This window comes from Doryrhamphus excisus, linkage group LG15, assembly GCF_037039965.1.
Source record: "Doryrhamphus excisus strain RoL-2023G ecotype Guam linkage group LG15, RoL_Dexc_Guam_v1.1, whole genome shotgun sequence".
In the NCBI taxonomy this organism is placed as follows: Eukaryota; Metazoa; Chordata; class Actinopteri; order Syngnathiformes; family Syngnathidae; genus Doryrhamphus; species Doryrhamphus excisus.
In genome coordinates, this window is record NC_136371.1 from 9,705,911 (window position 1) to 9,720,893 (window position 14,983).

Consider the following 14,983-nt stretch of genomic DNA (forward strand, 5'->3'; position numbering starts at 1 on the left):
CAGCATGTAAAATTGTCAATTTGTGTTGCTTCCTAAGTAGACAGTTTAATTTCCCAAATAGTATAACGTGTCTTAAATAAAATAGAAATAAAAAATAAACATTTTGGCGGAGACACAACACGTTCTGTGTCACAGTTCACATTACTGCCTAGCACGGAACAAACTTTCGTGACATTGTTCCGAACGTCTTACAAAGACGGACCCGTTTCCTTTACCCACAATGCTCGCAGTTGGCTCCGTCTTTCCGACTTCCGCTTCACCATAGGGAGACGGTGAGTTGGCTGTCGGAAAATATATTTTCTTAATCTGGCACCATCCTGTGACTTAAATACCAAAATTCATCACACATTGACTATATTTACGTATACGATTAATGTGTTGTTCTGTCGATTGGGTTTTTGTTGCTTAATAATATTGTTAAAGACTCAGCGCTCCTGTCTAGACGTGGGTAGACCGATGGCTCGTTAGCTTAGCACCCTTAACAGCTTATTGCATATAGTAACTGTAATGGCAGCCTAAAAGAAGTATGTAGTTGATTGTCCTAGTGGTCATTTGGTTACTTCTACGTCGTCCGAAGTCGTCTTTTGCTTAATTGTCGATTCACATTGCTATGCTTGCTATATGCAAGTACGAGGTGGCTTGCTTTCGTTAATTTACGTTTGCGCATGTCATTAATAGATGGCCCCAAACAAGAAAGGTGAAAAGAAGAAAGGCCGTTCAGCCATCAACGAGGTGGTGACCAGAGAGTACACCATCAATGTCCACAAGCGTATCCATGGAGTGTGAGTATCTTGTTAAACTTTGTATTTGTTATTGTGAAGTTGCCACATATTGCCATTTTTACAGGTTATTGTAATTTGATAAGCATTGTTGACATTTTTGTAGAGGTTTCAAGAGGAGGGCGCCACGTGCGATCAAAGAGATTCGCAAGTTCGCGGTGAAGGAGATGGGAACCCCTGATGTCCGCATCGACACTCGCCTCAACAAGGCATTGTGGAGCAAGGGTGTCAGGTAAGGCACAGCCATGTGTTACCTTTGTTTCACGTGTAAGGCTTGTCATTGTTCTTTGTGAAGTAATAACTCCATATCTGTACATTAAGCGAATTCAGTGGAACCTGTGTTTCGAACACCCCAAATTCCCGGTCCACTATGTTTTTATTAAAATTAAAGGTGCAGTCCCTCTTTGGCTGCAGTCAAAAAGTATACCATTACCACTGGCTAGTAGCCGACACTGATAGTTGAGCAAAATTTGGTGTAGAAAATGAGAAATTTAATAGAAATATGCACAAATGGAAGAAATGTATGTAAACAAATTGCTATATGTTCAAAAATCCAAAAGTCGCAGTCTGCCAGTCCCAGGGGTGAGATTAGCAGGTGGATATATAACCGAGAAGTGAGACCTCACATCTACTAGTGAAAATTATTTAACAATAGAACAAAATGAGAAAATTGTTTGCATCAATTTGTCAAGGCGACCATGATGTGTTTGCACAGGAACGTACCATACAGGATACGGGTGCGGCTGTCCAGGAAGCGAAATGAGGACGAAGATTCCCCTAACAAGCTGTACACCCTGGTTACATATGTTCCTGTCACCACATGCAAAGGTATTTATTATGTTGGCTCATTTACAAACAGCATGGTACGGGATAAATAGCATCTCAATGTTTGTCATCTTTCCAACAGGTCTGCAGACAGTCAATGTGGATGAAAATTAATGTCTAAATGTGGAATAAACAGGACTTTTCTTCATGCAATGTGTCCTAAAGTGTTTTTGCAGACTGATTGGCTATTTATTTATAGTCAATAAATCAAGTTATGGCACGATAGGTAAAACCAATTGTTTTCCTCCCCCCTCTCGCTACAAAGCAGGCTGGATGACAAGGGGAGTTCCATGTGCACCTGTCTCGACACCTGGGCGTATTTGATTTTATTACGGAATGAAAGGAGTAAGCCCATAGCCATGAGAAACTATACCGCAAACGTATTGAATCAACAGTGTAGAATGCTTTCTTGGTGCCTGTGAACATGCAAAACATGCATCATTTTGTGTCAGACAATACAAAACAGTGGAACTTAGGCTTCAGCTGCTGCGATTCAACTACAGACCTGATCAAAATCTTAACACCAGTTGAAAAATAGCTAGACCCTTTGCACATTTTCTACAATATGCAAAAGCAAGAAGGGGGAGTGTGACAAAAAGTACTTTGTAAAAGTCATTTATTGAGAACAAGCTGAAATAGGCTGTTTATCAGCTGCTCAAAAGTTTAATAAGACCATCACTCAAACTCTCTGGACCAGAATTAAAAAAAAAATGTCTCATTCGGACTGTAATGAGTAGCTCCACTGTTCTCCACCCTTTAAAAATGTTCAAGGAGGCTATTTGGAACATTGCTCAAGTGGTGAAGATGACTTGACAAAGGGCATCAAATATGCACATTTTTATAAACCTCCCTTGCCATCCATCCCCAAATGTTCTATGGGATTTAAATCAGGGGAACATGTGGGATAGTCCAAAAGAGTGATATTATTCTCCCTGAAGAAGTACTTGGTCAAGCCAATATTGCGAACTGCAGCGTTGTCCTGTTCAACAAGCCAGCTGTTGCCACATAAACTGGGATGCCCGCTGCAACATCTGCATATAACCTTCCACCGTTTGATGACCCTCCACCACCTGAAGCTCCAGTGTTCCACTGAATGAAAAAGCACCCAAATTATGATGCCCCCCTCCACTGTGCTGAGTAGAAAACATCTCAGGTGGGATCTCTTTGTCATGCTAGTAACATCGAAACCATATTGACCATCACTGTTAATATTTTTTCTCATCACAGAATAAAACTGTTTTTCTACTTACAATGTTTGATGCCCCCTGGCAAAATCTAACCGGGAAGAGGTCTTGGAGTTTTTGTTTTTGAAACCCTTTTCCCGCAGATGGCGTCTGATGGTTATACTGCTGCTATAGTCTGCACCAGTAAGGGCCTTCATTTGGATCGAGGACCACCCTGTGTCTTGATGGACAGCCAATTGGATCCTCCAGCTCAGTGCAGGTGTAATTTTTTGGGGTCCATTTCTTGACTTTTTCTTCCATAATGCTCAGGATCATTCCAAAAAAATGTAGAAAGACTGTCTTACTGCGTCCAACCTCAGCAGCAATGGCACGCTGTGAGAGGCCTTGCTTATGCAGCTCGACCATCAGACCACGTTGAAGAAGAGAAAGCTTCTTAGCTTTGCTATGTGCAAAATGCACTTCTTTTTGCAGCAAACAAAGGGGAGGATGATGCCACAAGGGCTCATTGGTCTCTGAAGAAACCACCTGATCCCAGTAAGAGTTTTTGGTGTTCGGCAAATGGACTAAACTTGTTAGTTTAACTCAAGTGGAAGAGTGAGGTTACAGGGAGAAGAGATACAGAAGGTGGAGAATTTGAAGTATTTGGGGTCAACAGTCCAGAACAATGGAGATTGTGAAAAGGAGGTGTGCAGGTATGCAGGGTGGAACAGGTGGAGAAAAGTGTCAGGCGGTATACAAAACTGTGATGACACCAGCCATACTGAGGAAAAGACAGGAAGCAGAACTGGAATGAGGATGCCAAGGTTCTCATTGGGAGTGACCAGGATGGATAGGATCAGGAAGGAGTCCATCAGATGGACATTCCATGCTAGAGGCCTTGGGGATAAAGTCAGAGAGGCCGGACTGAGGAGAGAGATAGTGAATATATTGGTAGAAGGATGCTGCATTTAGAGCTGCCAGGTAGGAGGTGCAGAGGAGGACCAAATAGGAAATTTATGGGTGTAGTGAAGGATGAAATGAGCGTAGTTTGTATGAGAGAGAACCCTGAAGGGAAAAGCCGGAAGAGAAAGAAGAAGTAACGAGACGGTATTTCATGGCTGAAAACCTCCACGAGTCAGATTGAGTGTACAGAGTATTTTTCCATTTATGTACTCATGCTAGCTGGCCCAAAACGCGCGGACGACGATTGTGTCGACACGACTTTATTACGACTTTATTTATCAACGGATGCAATTCCTCCCGCTTGCTGGAATACGGGCTCCCTCCGTTGATTGTGATTATGCAAAAAGCCAATAGCTGCTGCCCTTACTGAGGGGTCGGCAACACTGTTTTAGCTAGTGGACATCGATGGCAGCTGAATAAACAACACACCTTAGGGTGACCCCGGCGACGCTTGTAAGCGTTTTCTCTTCACCTTTCTCACGTGTCCCGTTTCCGTACATATGTCCGGGCGTTTTTTGTGCTATAAGATTATTTAATTCCCGTTAGGAATTTGCTGCAGTGTTGCGTTCGGGAGGGACCCGGTGCTAGCTAGTCGGCTAACCGAACTCCCCTAGTGTGTCAATGAGGACCTATGGTTTATTGCTGGTAACAAACTGGAACAAAGCACCGATATAAACAATCTAAGGCTATATAGCAGTCAGTCCGTTGTGTGGAGGTGGGACCCGGTATCCGCAGCATCCATGAGCGCTGGCTGATGCAGCGATGCGGAACCACGGGTTGCTCCTTCGGGCTTGCGCCCTGGTGCTGCTCTTCCTCTTGTTTGTCACCAAGTTCATCAGCTACAAAACTGTCAACGGTGAGTTCTGTTGAGTGGATTTGATTGTGACTGGCCCTCTAATCAGTATGGTTTGCGTCTGCAGAATATGGAGAGATGGCTGGTGTTCAGAGCTGGACATTGTCAGGGCACAAGGTGGCAAAGCTTGCTGTGACCTCCTCTGTAAAAACTCCTGCAACTCAACCTGATCAGGTACTAGTCGTCATGGCAGAAAGACAACATGTGATTTATTCTGTGTGTGTGTGTGGTCAGTCCTCAGCAGCCCCTGCGATGGCAGAGTGGGAAACGGTTTTAAGGAAGCGAATCCAGCTGCTCTCATCTGTTTGTAAGAACAGTAGACTCAGGAGTTTGACTCACGTCCCCATCAGCAAGTTCGTCCTGGACCGCATCTTTGTCAGTGACAAGCACAGCATCTTGTTCTGCCAGACCCCCAAAGTGGGAAACACGCAATGGAAGAAGGTCCTCATTGCTCTCAACGGTACATGGAACACGCTTTGAATGAAAGTCACGCTTAAAGCAGATGCTAAGTTTTTGTGTCCTTGTTGTCGTCAGGAACCTTCTCCAGCGTGGAGGAGATCCCAGAGAGCCTCGTCCATGACCATGAGAAGAACGGCCTGCCCCGCCTCTCGTCATTTAAGCCACAAGAAATTACACTCAGGTGAGCTACAGAGGCGTTAAACAGCCATTTAAAGTCTGCATTTAAAACGTATACAGCAGGGGTCTCAAACTCAATTTACTTGGGGGCCACTGGAGCTAGGGTCTGGGTGAGACTGGGCTGCATCAGGTTTTCCAAAAAAAAACAAAAAACGCATTTATTTAAAACAGAAAAATGAATAAACTTTGCTTTGGTTCCGATTTTCTACAATAAAAGCTCTGATAAAACATTCCCCTGTTCTCAAATATCTTACTTTTTATTTTTCTACACAAAATAAGATGAAAAATAAATAAACAAATCAAGAATAAAGAAAATCAATCAAACGGTAATAAATAAATATAATAATAATAATAAAATGGCAAATAATAAAAACTTAAGAAACCACATATAGTTGGTGGGTAGACAAATTATTTTTTTCAGATTAAAATGAACAAAGCATTATTAGAGCCCTGTAGACATGACAAAACACGACTATAGTCACATTTATACTCTTTATTTACAACATATTGCGCAACTGCAGGGTCTTTGGACCCATGCTAACTCGCAAACTAGAGAGCTAGCGAAGTTATTTCCTTTAAACTTAAATAGCCAAAAACTTACCACTTCCCCACGGACAGGGAGGATAACTATTAACAGTTATTTAACCTTTAACATGAACATTAATCAAACGTAATCATTTTTTCTGGGTACATGATACCATACAGCATTCATATCAAACTTGCGCGGGCCGCACTGACATTAAACTTTCATATCAAGGCGGGGGCCTCAAACTAGAGTCCTGCGGGCCACGTGTTTGAGACCCCTGGTATACAGTAAAAAGGAGATCAGGAAGGGAGTAAACACTTTTTTCACACCAAATACCATCTCAGCATATTTATGTGTGTTGGTTTACAAAATATCAAAGTAGCCCTTTACTAATGAACTTGGGTTCTGCTCAACAGATTGAGCACTTACTTCAAGTTTTTCATCGTGAGGGATCCGTTTGAGCGTCTGATCTCTGCATTCAAGGACAAGTTCATCGTGAACCCCCGTTTTGAGCCTTGGTACAAGCATGACATCGCTCCCGCCATCATCCGCAAGTATCGCAAAAGCCACCGTGACGGAGATATCGTCGCATCCGGCTTGCACTTTGAAGACTTTGTCCGTTACCTGGGGGATGCGGAGGGCCGTCGCCGCTTGGACCGTCAGTTCGGCGAGCACATCATCCACTGGGCGACGTACGCAGAGCTGTGCGCCCCGTGTGACATCCCATATGATGTCATAGGCCACCACGAGACACTGGAGCGAGACGCCGCCCACATCTTGAGGAGAGCGGGCATCGAACAGCTGGTGTCCTACCCGGCCATCCCTCCTGGCATCACGCGCTACAACAAGACCAAGGTGGAACGCTACTTTTCAGGTATCAGCAAGCGGGACATCAGGCGCCTCTATGAGCGCTATCAGGGAGACTTTCACTTATTTGGGTACCCAACACCTGACTTTCTACTCAACTGATATTCTCACTCCAAGTATTCCTATTGGAGTACTTTGTATCTTAACAGGAAACCTATTTATGGCAAAATTCAACGTGAAAGAGGTGTAGCATCAATGACAAGCATGTTCCTTTGCACTGAATGGATTTCAAATTCTGACTAGTTTTAGAGTACAGAAATAACATTTTATATATTTTCTGTATACTTGCTTCCAGTCTGTGATGATGATGATGATGATGTTGCCGCCTTCTTCATTGTCCTTTTCCAAGATTGTTCAAGTTCCGTTTACTGACAATGATTGAAATCTCTTCACTACTGCTTATGCCATTTTTTTGTAGCCGTTAGTCACACGAAGCCTTGGTCCAGTGTTTTACAAAATGATTTACAAGCATAACACCCAACTGTTCAACACTTTTTTTGTTATTTATGTCATGTTATTGAAAAAGTACCTCACAAAAGTGAGTAGTGTACACCCCCACACGTGTGTGCAAATATCTTTTCATGAGACAATATTGAAGGAATCTTTTCTTCAGTGTAGAATAATAACGGAAATGTGAGGGGTGTAGTTACTTTTGTGAGGTGCTATAGCCTTTAGACTAATTGTTGCTGCACAAGACCAACCCCGGTTGGAGATAACGATAATAACAATAATAATAATGATGAGAATGATAATAAAGTTCATCATTTAAAATGACGATTTGGTAACTATTGCATTTTTATGTCAGTGAAGATGGCCCTCTTCGCGTGTGTGCCTCCTGTTTGACCCTCGGCCCATACAGTTGTTTGATTGACGCATGAGTCGACTGCTGTGCTCGCATTAGCAATTTACCATGGAACAAGCTAGGGAAAGATTTTTAACACCTCAGTACATTATAGCGATCTGATTTGTTCTATGTATTATGTTTTGTGTAAAACTATGGCAGGAACAACAGCAAATTAAAAGTACTAAATAGGTTGTGTACAACAAATATGCACATTAGCACTCAATAAAGCCATAAAATTTACTTTTATGCATTCCCACATGGTATTAGGTGATCGTATGAGGAGATAGGAAATGAGTATAATAGATCCAAAATACATCCATCTATACTTGAGAGAAGTGGATGGTGCGTTCATGGACCGAGAAAAAAAAGTAATACAAATAATAGCCCGTAGTCCAGATAATACCGTATACTGTATATATGGGATCTGATAATCAATTATTCATCACATAATGGATGAACTGGATAATTTTGCCAGGCTCAGTATATTGTCATGCCATACGAACGCAACATTTAGTGTTTATTGAGCTAACGTACTATGTGAATGTGTGGAAATTGTTGATGTTTCTGAGGTGTGCTGGTTCTGTGTATGGCTGACATTGGTGGAGGTGGATTTGCAGTTTGTGCGGTACAGTGTGAGGCGGAACTTTCGTATCTCTACAGTTGCAGCAGGACCGCTATACGGAGACACTTCCTGTACTGCGTCAGACGCAATATGCAAGGGAACGCTCCGCTACGTTACGTCCTGATTTTGCTGTTCTGCCTGCATTTCCAATCAGGTCGGTAAATTGTCCATAAACTACAAGATAAGTCCATACAAATACTTGTGTTCGTGTTCGGATGTATATTGTGAAATTAACCGCTGATTTAATTTGGTAAAACAAGTGAAGGTTATAAAGTTTGTTGTAAAAACATCAAAGACCTCGCCGCTGCTCCGTCTACTTGAATTCATGGTTAGATCGCCACCCAGTGGAAGTGCGGGGTATTGCCATGGTCATCAAAATGGGTGATAGCGAAAATATTTAAGAACATTTGAAATGGTGTAATTTTCTACATAAGTGTGTTACAGGAAAGTTACCAGGATACATCGTCATATTTTTGAGGATTATTCCAGTAATCTGTGGAATTTACAGATGTTTGGGCACAAATGTGAACATTTACGATGACATGTCACAAAGTAAGCATGTCATAGAATGCATTATATGGGTTGTTTGAACAAACAAATGCAATTAATGGTGATGTGTGCCAAAATATGTGTGATTAGTCGCAAGGAAATGAGATTACATGGAAATGTGAGTTCCGGGGATACGCGCAGCTATCGGAAGACTTTGTCCGATACCTGGGGTATGCGGAGAGCCATTGCCCCATGGACCGTCAGTTCGGCGAGCACATCATCCACTGGGCGAGCTGTGCGCCCCGTGTGACATCCCATATGATGTCATAGGCCACCACGAGACACTGGAGCGAAATGCCGCCCACATCCTGAGTAGAGCCGGCATCGGACATCTGGTGTCATACCCGTTCGTCCCTGTTGGCATCATGCGCTACAACAAGACCAAGGTGGAACGCTACTTCTCAGGTGTCAGCAAGCGGGACATCAGGCGCCTCTATGAGTGCTATCAGGAGGACTTTCACTTATTTGGGTACCCAACACCTGACTTTCTACTCAACTGATATTCTCACTCCAAGTATTCCTATTGGACAAATTTAGATGTGCTGTATCCTTGTACCATCTAACCAGAGAGCAATGCTGAGGGGACACTCAGACATCAGCATTATCTGTTGACCCATCTAAATTTCCGGCAAAAATGCATTATCCGTCACGGATACTTGTTTATAACGAGCTCATCCCAAGCAGAAGTGACTCAACAGTTGTTGTAATCATACATGCACCTTTCGCACCCCCTTCACACATCAACACGCGCTCACTGAGGGGCATGCCCCAGTATTTGAGAAGCACTGTCCTAGGTCAAGGGCGGCACGGTGGTCTAGTGGTTAGCGCGCAGACCTCACAGCTAGGAGACCAGGGTTCAATTCCACCCTTGGCCATCTCTGTGTGGAGTTTGCATGTTCTCCCCAAGCATGCGTGGGTTTTCTCCGGGTACTCCGGTTTCCTCCCACATTCCAAAAACATGCTAGGTTAATTGGCGACTCCAAATTGTCCATAGGTATGAATGTGAGTGTGAATGGTTGTTTGTCTATATGTGTCCTGTGATTGGCTGGCGACCAGTCCAGGGTGTATCCCGCCTCTCGCCCAAAGACAGCTGGGATAGGCTCCAGCAACCCCTGCGACCCTCGTGAGGAAAAAAGCGGTAGAAAATGAATGAATGTCCTAGGTCAAGAATGCAAAAGATGTTACTGCCACCTGTAGGACGAATGTGATAATCCGCTTATTCATCATTAAAACTAGGCTCATGCTCTGAGGCGTGCTGCCATGCGCTCTCGGTCATCCTGTTCAACACGTTTGTCAAGCTTTATCATTGGTAGCATTGTACGTTTGCAATGACAACATATTTGCTACAAGCACTGGGATGCCTTGCTTGTACTGGTGGTCTTGGAATAAATGAAGGTAAGGTGCAAGAATTTATCCTTTTGCTGCATTCATGTGTTTTTGCTTGGGCAAGGTTTGTAGGGATCATGGGCAGTGTGATGAATGTTACCCATCTGACGCAGTTAGTTCACTTGAATGTTTGCTTGTTGACTTAAACCAAGGATGTCCAAACTTTTCCCAGCATGGGCCTCATTGTGAAAAATGAAAGGATTCAAAGACATGTTTCCCAAAATTCTCTTTTTCCCTAAAACATATGACCTGCCAGTACTGCCACATTTCTCAACCGATTCAAGCCATTCCAACATCAACCTATTCGACACATTCCGGGCATTTAGACTACTCTAATGTATGCTACTACTTTCACATTTCTCAACAAATTCAGACCGCTCCAAATCAAAATCTTCAACTCATTTGGGACATTTAGCCTTCCATTGCACTACCATGCTAGGTGTTAGCATGTTTATGATAGCATGTTAATATGCTATCGCTATATGCTAGTACGCTAATGTTTATCATAGACACATATAAATACTGAGTAGTATTATGTGAAGTGTTAGCATGATAATGTTAGCATTTAGCATTGCTATCATGCTAACATTAGCATAGCAGCATTTCTAGCCGCTTTTATAGTTAGGCACACATTGAACACTTTGCACTATCATGCAAGGTGTTAGCATGCTAATGTTAGCAAGTTAACATTGCTAGCATGTTAGGCACAGTGTCATTTTTTGCCCGTTTCATAGAGTGATGCTTATATAAAGACTTGCATTATAATGCTGGGTGTTAGCATGCTATCATGCTAACATTGGCATTGTAAAATTTTTAACAGTGTTCATAGGTAGACACATAGACACATATTAAGGTTAGCATTAAGCCTTGCTAGCCTGCTAACATTAGCATAGTAGCATTTGTAGATGTTTTTATAAGTAAACACACAGATCCACTATTATTACACAAACAACTATTATGCTCTGTGAGCATGCTAATGTTAGCATTGCTAGACTGTTATATAAACACAAGCATTTAAGGTGTTAGCATGTTTACATTAGCAGGTAATGGGCTTGGCAGTGGTGTGCGCTATCTGACTACTTTTCTATTTAATGTCTGATGTAAGAAGCTATGCGGTTCCACTGGCGCGTGTTCTTGGCTTGTGCCTGGCTGCTGCTGCTCCTCGTCTTGATTGACAGGCATGTCAGCCCCAGATCTGCGAATGGTAAGCTTTGAATTATTACAAAACTATCAGAGGTAAGCTTTTATTGTTACAATAACATTCACAGTCAAGCCAGATATTTACTGCTCTTGTATGTTTAGCAGAAAGTGAGGCAAAGACCCCAGGAAACCAGGTTGGTTTGCACCATAGTACAGTGTTGTATAGTATATACTGTTCATTACACCAATAGTAACATATTGTGTTTTTTCTGATTCACTGTGTTCAAAGTTCACGGTATACTTCACACTTTAAGTTTGTTTGTATCACATTGTGCAGGCTACGGGACCACTGCAGGGACATAACTGGCGGCCAGCGCTAATATAGCAAGCTACGGAGCTAACTAGTTAGCCTCTCCAAATGACTTATTCTAAACTTAAAAATGGGTTTCATACAAAGTGGGGAAGAAAGACAAAAAAGCTAAATACAACTTCCACCTGGAATGAGAGCAGAACCTTTTTTCACTCCATCTCAGCCTTGGCATGTCGGCGAGTAGCCACTCATGTAATATAATATATAATATAATATAATCTAATGCCATGTCTCATAACTATATCTGATATCAGCATGAACATGTGATATCATTCGACATCGGTATCTGATTTTTTCTTCCCAATCATGAGATACAGGAGATATGTCATGCTACACATATCTGTATCGGAAAATGAGAGTTGGACAATGTTGGCATATAAAAGCCAATATCGGCTATCACTGCTCATTACTGATACCTAGTGACCAGAATACTACATAACACTTGTTTTTCAATATGTTTTGACGAATAATATCAACCACAAAGCAGCGATCATTTATCTTTATGTTGACGTCTCAGTCTTCAGTGGCAGACTGGGGGGTGGTTGTTAAGCGGAGGAGTGAGATGTTCTCCAGTGGTTGCAAGAACAAGGAACATCAGGGTGATACCCAAGTTTCCCTCAGCAAGCTGGTCTTGGACAACATTGTCGTCTCAGACCAACACCACATCTTGTTCTGTGAGACACCTGAGGCGAGCGACACCTACTGGAAGAAGCTACTCATTGTTGCTAGTGGTAAGCATCATGGTGGCCAGTGTAATGGTTCAGTTTGTCAACGGTGAAACAGTCCCTCGTTTATCACGGTTAATTGTGAAGTGAATTTCTGCAAAGTAGGATTCCTTATTTATAAATAGGATATTTTCATAGTTGGAGCATAGAAAACATTCATTCATTTTCTACCACTTATCCTCACGAGGGTCGCGGGGGTGCTGGAGCCTATCCCAGCTGTCTTCGGGTGAGAGGCGGGGTACACCCTGGACTGGTCGACAGCCAAATCACAGGGCACATATAGACAAACAACCATTCACACTCACATTCATACCTATGGACAATTTGGAGTCGCCAGTTAACCTAGCATGTTTTTGGAATGTGGGAGGAAAGTACCCGGAGAAAACCCACGCATGCACATGCAAACTCCACACATGGCCGAGGGTGGAATTGAACTCTGGTCTCCTAGCTGTGAGGTCTGCGCGCTAACCACTCGATCGCCGTGCAGCCCGCATAGAAAACAAGTATAGACTTAATCCCTCCAGCCAACTGCAGCTTGTGTTTAATGTATGCTGCTCATGGTAGGAGCCTTCTCAAGTGTGAAGGACATCCCAGAGAACCTTGTTCACGACCACAAGAAGAACGGCCTGCCCCGTCTCTCGTCACTGGCGCCACTGGAAATAATGCACAGGTAAATCAGTGATGACCCTGATCCTTTCTCATCGTGGCCATCACCTGTGTTGTTCTCATGTCGTTGCTCAACAGATTAAACACGTATTTTAAGTTCATCATCGTGAGGGATCCATTCGAGCGTCTGATATCTACATTTGAGGACAAATTCCTCTTCAACAAACCCTCAGAACCTTGGTACAAGCACACCATCTCCCACGCCATCATCCACAAATACCGCACAGGCTTTCCCTTCCTGGACGATACTGGCTTAGTCTTTGATGAATTTGTCCGTTACCTGGGTGATGTGGAGCAGCGGAGCCACATGGACTGGCAGTTTGGCGAACACATCATCCACTGGGCGACCTATGTGGAGTTGTGCGCACCGTGTGACGTCGGCTATGATGTCATAGGCCACCACGAGACACTGGAGCGAGATGCCACCCACATTCTGAGTAGAGCCGGCATCGGACATCTGGTGTCATACCCGTTCGTCCCTGCTGGCATCATGCGCTACAACAAGACCAAGGTGGAACGCTACTTCTCAGGTGTCAGCAAACGGGACATCAGGCGCCTCTATGAGCGCTATCAGGAGGACTTTCACTTATTTGGGTACCCAACACCTGACTTTCTACTCAACTGAATTTCTTATACAACAATACTTTAGTATTGTGCTGGTGAATTCCTCGCCCAAGAGGATTAAGGCAGTGCTAGGTAACAGTGGTGCTCACACTTCTTGTAATTATGACTTTATTCCAATAACATTTACACTTTTTTCTCGTAACTTTTTCTGCAACGTAATTTTCCCCAAAATGTTGTTTTGTTTGGTACAACTTTTAAAGTGTTTTTAATATTTGTATTTGACTCACTAAAATGATGTTATAAGGTTATTCTAGACTTTCTTTTGTTAGATTACAATGTTTTTCTTAATATTTTTTAATTTATTCTCATAAGTTTAAGGCAGATTTTTCATTTTTAGTTTTAGAATGGTACTTTATATTGAGTTATATTGGGTTGTGGACACCTATAGAGCAGCTTCACCCAGTAACCTGCAGAGAAAGCTTTCAAGGTCTTCCAGAATCTGCACCTATTGCAGTCATATTTTCTTGGATTTTCGAAAAATGTCTGTTTTAATTTATTCCCACACCCACTCCGTTGTGATTGGTCACACTGCAGAGAGCTGGGAAGGGCAGGTCTACAGCTTGGATTCGGGAACACCCATATAAGAAAGTCAGGTTCCTTGTGACGTCACAGTGAGCTGCTCTCTGAAACGGCGTTCAGAGCCATCCGAAACTTCTTTCAGGGCTCAAATATGCAAATTTAGTTAACACTATCATACAACATTCTAACAAAATTCCAAAATGTCAAGTGGAAAACAAATCGCTTGCACGGATTTTGTGATTTGTAGTAACATAAAATGTCCACATGTCAGCAGTAATGTTTATAGTTAATATTTGAACGCCACAAATGTGGTGGGATAAAAGTTTATATTGCTACTGGAAAGGGGGGGTGGTTAAGATGATTTGTACAGATAAAGAATGATGCCCATTGTAAACGTTGCATTAGCTTTAAACATGCATGATTGTTCTTGTGTCCACAGTCCCGTCTGACAGGTCGGTCCTGCTCTGCCGTTTGAATATTGTTTCACCAACAGATTGCCTTTTGGTGCTCAGGGTGTCAAGCGTGGAATTGTGATAACTAACATGCGCTGCAGTTGACTGGCAGAAGGCAAACCGTTGTCCCACAAATGTGTCACAACTTCTATCGAAACAACAAATGTAAGGATACCGGGTCCACTTTGACATGACTCACATTTCTTTCTTTTATTTTACATTTGTGTTCGTAGAAAACACTCTGACCGAACCAACTTTGTCGAATTTAGAGAATGGCTGTACTGCATCCATGTATGTAGACTGAGCATCACTCTGGTGGGTCACTTGCCACACCCTAGATAACCAATATTGACAGTGACGTCTCTCTTGCTATATTAACTGCCTTGATATACAGTATGTCTCATTTGCGTTTGGTGTGGTAACTGGTTATTAAGCGCGTCTATTTGTAACATATCATGTAATTTGCCACGCTAA

At 42.8% G+C, this 14,983-nt stretch overlaps 3 protein-coding genes across 8 annotated transcripts; all 3 read left to right on the forward strand.

The window, feature by feature from the left end:
- The first annotated feature begins 127 nt into the window (after positions 1 to 127).
- Positions 128 to 1,753, forward strand: rpl31 (ribosomal protein L31). The gene is made up of 5 exons (XM_058051886.2): positions 128 to 272; positions 679 to 782; positions 886 to 1,011; positions 1,495 to 1,607; positions 1,687 to 1,753. Exons 2-5 carry the CDS (start codon positions 679 to 681, stop codon positions 1,716 to 1,718), a joined length of 375 nt encoding a protein of 124 aa, XP_057907869.1. The 5' UTR covers positions 128 to 272; the 3' UTR covers positions 1,719 to 1,753.
- Positions 1,754 to 3,798: 2,045 nt separating this feature from the next.
- chst10 (carbohydrate sulfotransferase 10) lies at positions 3,799 to 7,439 on the forward strand. Its single transcript, XM_058051444.2, has 5 exons — positions 3,799 to 4,586; positions 4,651 to 4,757; positions 4,818 to 5,043; positions 5,118 to 5,223; positions 6,162 to 7,439. The coding sequence occupies exons 1-5, from the start codon at positions 4,493 to 4,495 to the stop codon at positions 6,712 to 6,714; spliced, it is 1,086 nt and encodes a 361-aa protein (XP_057907427.2). The 5' UTR covers positions 3,799 to 4,492; the 3' UTR covers positions 6,715 to 7,439.
- A 1,341-nt stretch (positions 7,440 to 8,780) lies between these two features.
- LOC131104071 (carbohydrate sulfotransferase 10-like) lies at positions 8,781 to 14,751 on the forward strand. 6 transcript variants are annotated; one of them, XM_058050831.2, is made up of 6 exons: positions 8,781 to 10,022; positions 11,119 to 11,217; positions 11,316 to 11,347; positions 12,041 to 12,254; positions 12,813 to 12,918; positions 12,993 to 14,751. In XM_058050831.2, the coding sequence occupies exons 1-6, from the start codon at positions 9,956 to 9,958 to the stop codon at positions 13,537 to 13,539; spliced, it is 1,065 nt and encodes a 354-aa protein (XP_057906814.2). In that variant the 5' UTR covers positions 8,781 to 9,955; the 3' UTR covers positions 13,540 to 14,751. The 6 variants fall into 6 exon arrangements, with proteins under 6 accessions (XP_057906814.2, XP_057906816.2, XP_057906817.2 ...); XM_058050833.2 differs by having other exon boundaries at positions 11,319 to 11,347; XM_058050834.2 differs by lacking the exon at positions 11,316 to 11,347.
- The last annotated feature ends 232 nt before the right edge of the window (positions 14,752 to 14,983 follow it).

Excerpts from the sequence above, each read along its gene's own strand:
- rpl31 (XM_058051886.2), top strand. The coding sequence starts at position 679 with ATGGCCCCAAACAAGAAAGGTGAAAAGAAGAAAGGCCGTTCAGCCATC. Across the intron at positions 783-885 it reads CACAAGCGTATCCATGGAGT|AGGTTTCAAGAGGAGGGCGC; the intron begins GTGAGTATCTTG and ends ACATTTTTGTAG. Across the intron at positions 1,608-1,686 it reads TCCTGTCACCACATGCAAAG|GTCTGCAGACAGTCAATGTG; the intron begins GTATTTATTATG and ends TCTTTCCAACAG.
- LOC131104071 (XM_058050831.2), top strand. The coding sequence starts at position 9,956 with ATGACAACATATTTGCTACAAGCACTGGGATGCCTTGCTTGTACTGGT. Across the intron at positions 11,218-11,315 it reads CAGCCCCAGATCTGCGAATG|CAGAAAGTGAGGCAAAGACC; the intron begins GTAAGCTTTGAA and ends TTGTATGTTTAG. Across the intron at positions 12,919-12,992 it reads CCACTGGAAATAATGCACAG|ATTAAACACGTATTTTAAGT; the intron begins GTAAATCAGTGA and ends GTTGCTCAACAG.
- chst10 (XM_058051444.2), top strand. The coding sequence starts at position 4,493 with ATGCGGAACCACGGGTTGCTCCTTCGGGCTTGCGCCCTGGTGCTGCTC. Across the intron at positions 4,587-4,650 it reads CAGCTACAAAACTGTCAACG|AATATGGAGAGATGGCTGGT; the intron begins GTGAGTTCTGTT and ends TTGCGTCTGCAG. Across the intron at positions 5,224-6,161 it reads CCACAAGAAATTACACTCAG|ATTGAGCACTTACTTCAAGT; the intron begins GTGAGCTACAGA and ends TCTGCTCAACAG.